The sequence below is a fragment of the Penaeus monodon genome, chromosome 33 (genome assembly GCF_015228065.2).
Source record: "Penaeus monodon isolate SGIC_2016 chromosome 33, NSTDA_Pmon_1, whole genome shotgun sequence".
In the NCBI taxonomy this organism is placed as follows: domain Eukaryota; kingdom Metazoa; phylum Arthropoda; class Malacostraca; order Decapoda; family Penaeidae; genus Penaeus; species Penaeus monodon.
In genome coordinates this window covers 31266932-31268034 of record NC_051418.1, presented here as the reverse complement: position 1 = coordinate 31268034, position 1103 = coordinate 31266932, and the positions used below count along the sequence as shown (strand labels likewise).

The 1103-nt window shown below is 36.4% G+C and overlaps 1 protein-coding gene across 1 annotated transcript in view; it reads left to right on the top strand.

Moving 5' to 3' along the window:
- Nucleotides 1-1103, top strand: part of LOC119594380 (C-Jun-amino-terminal kinase-interacting protein 4-like) — a gene marked incomplete in the record, with an annotated part of 97279 nt that overhangs the window by 88332 nt on the left and 7844 nt on the right. Inside the window, 1 exon segment of the mRNA XM_037943442.1 lies at nucleotides 130-147. Within this exon segment, the coding sequence (XP_037799370.1) occupies nucleotides 130-147 (18 nt within the window).

Here is a 1103-nt window from a genome sequence, read left to right as displayed (position 1 = left end):
TTTCCTGATATTCTTTTATGCAATTGCCTTGACATACCTTGTCTCCTTGTTCATTCATGTGCTATGTTTCAAACACGTTGTCATGTGGACGGTTAATTGGACACTTCCGCGCTGCCATCTGGTGGTTAGGCATTGTCCAGCGGCTCCGTAAGTGATGTGTTTCGATATCAGTCATTCGTGTTTTTGAAAGAGAGCGCACTGTTGATCGGTTTCATTTTGCTGACCATTTACCTTTTCTTACCTTTTTTCATTTATTTAATCTTGTGAATTCTCATCATACCCTCCTTCTTCCTCCTTTTTGTTTTCCTCTTCCTTGCTTGTTAACTTAATACCTCTTCTTATTCCTTATATCAGCTTTACGATTCTCTTTACCCTATTTCCTTTCTTTGTTTTCTCTTTCCCTGTTTTGTCTCCTTTCTTTTCTCTTTTCATTTCCTTTCCAATACTTGTTTTTCTTTTTTCTATCTTTTTCCTTTCTCCTTCCCTTTTTTTCATTTTTTTTCTCATCTCATTTCCTTCCAAAACTGTTTTTTCTTTTTTTCTCTCTCTTTTTCCTATTTCCTTCTCCCTTTTTTCTGTAAAGGAGTTAAGAGGGGTGAACTGGCATTCCATTTGATTGTTTTGCTTGAGGTTGTGCAGCCAGCCCTTTTCTTTGGTTGAAATTGTTATTATATTTTTTCTTTTTCCCCTGATGCTTTTATTTTGTAAAATCTAACTCATTCTGTCTTTTTCTTTGGTTTTAGATTTTACTTGCATTTCTTGTTTAGTCATATTTGTCTTGCATTGTGTGAGCTTTGCCACTAACCAGATTTGAAATTGGGTGCACCATCTAGATGTTACACTTTCATGCCATTTGTTGGTAATTCAACAAAATTCATGCAAATTTCAGAACCATATACCGATCTCTGAATTGCTGAAATTTATACATTCCATTGATAAAAGAAAAAGGAAAAAGATTGGTGTAGAAGGCTTGGCTCTATTGTAAAGTCCCATTATTTGCAGCCAGTCTAGGGAAATGACTGGAAATGAAGTCATGAAAGAGGTCTAGTGTACCCTCCAAATCAGAAAGGCAAGGACCAAGGGTAGGCCAGTTCCCTTCGTGA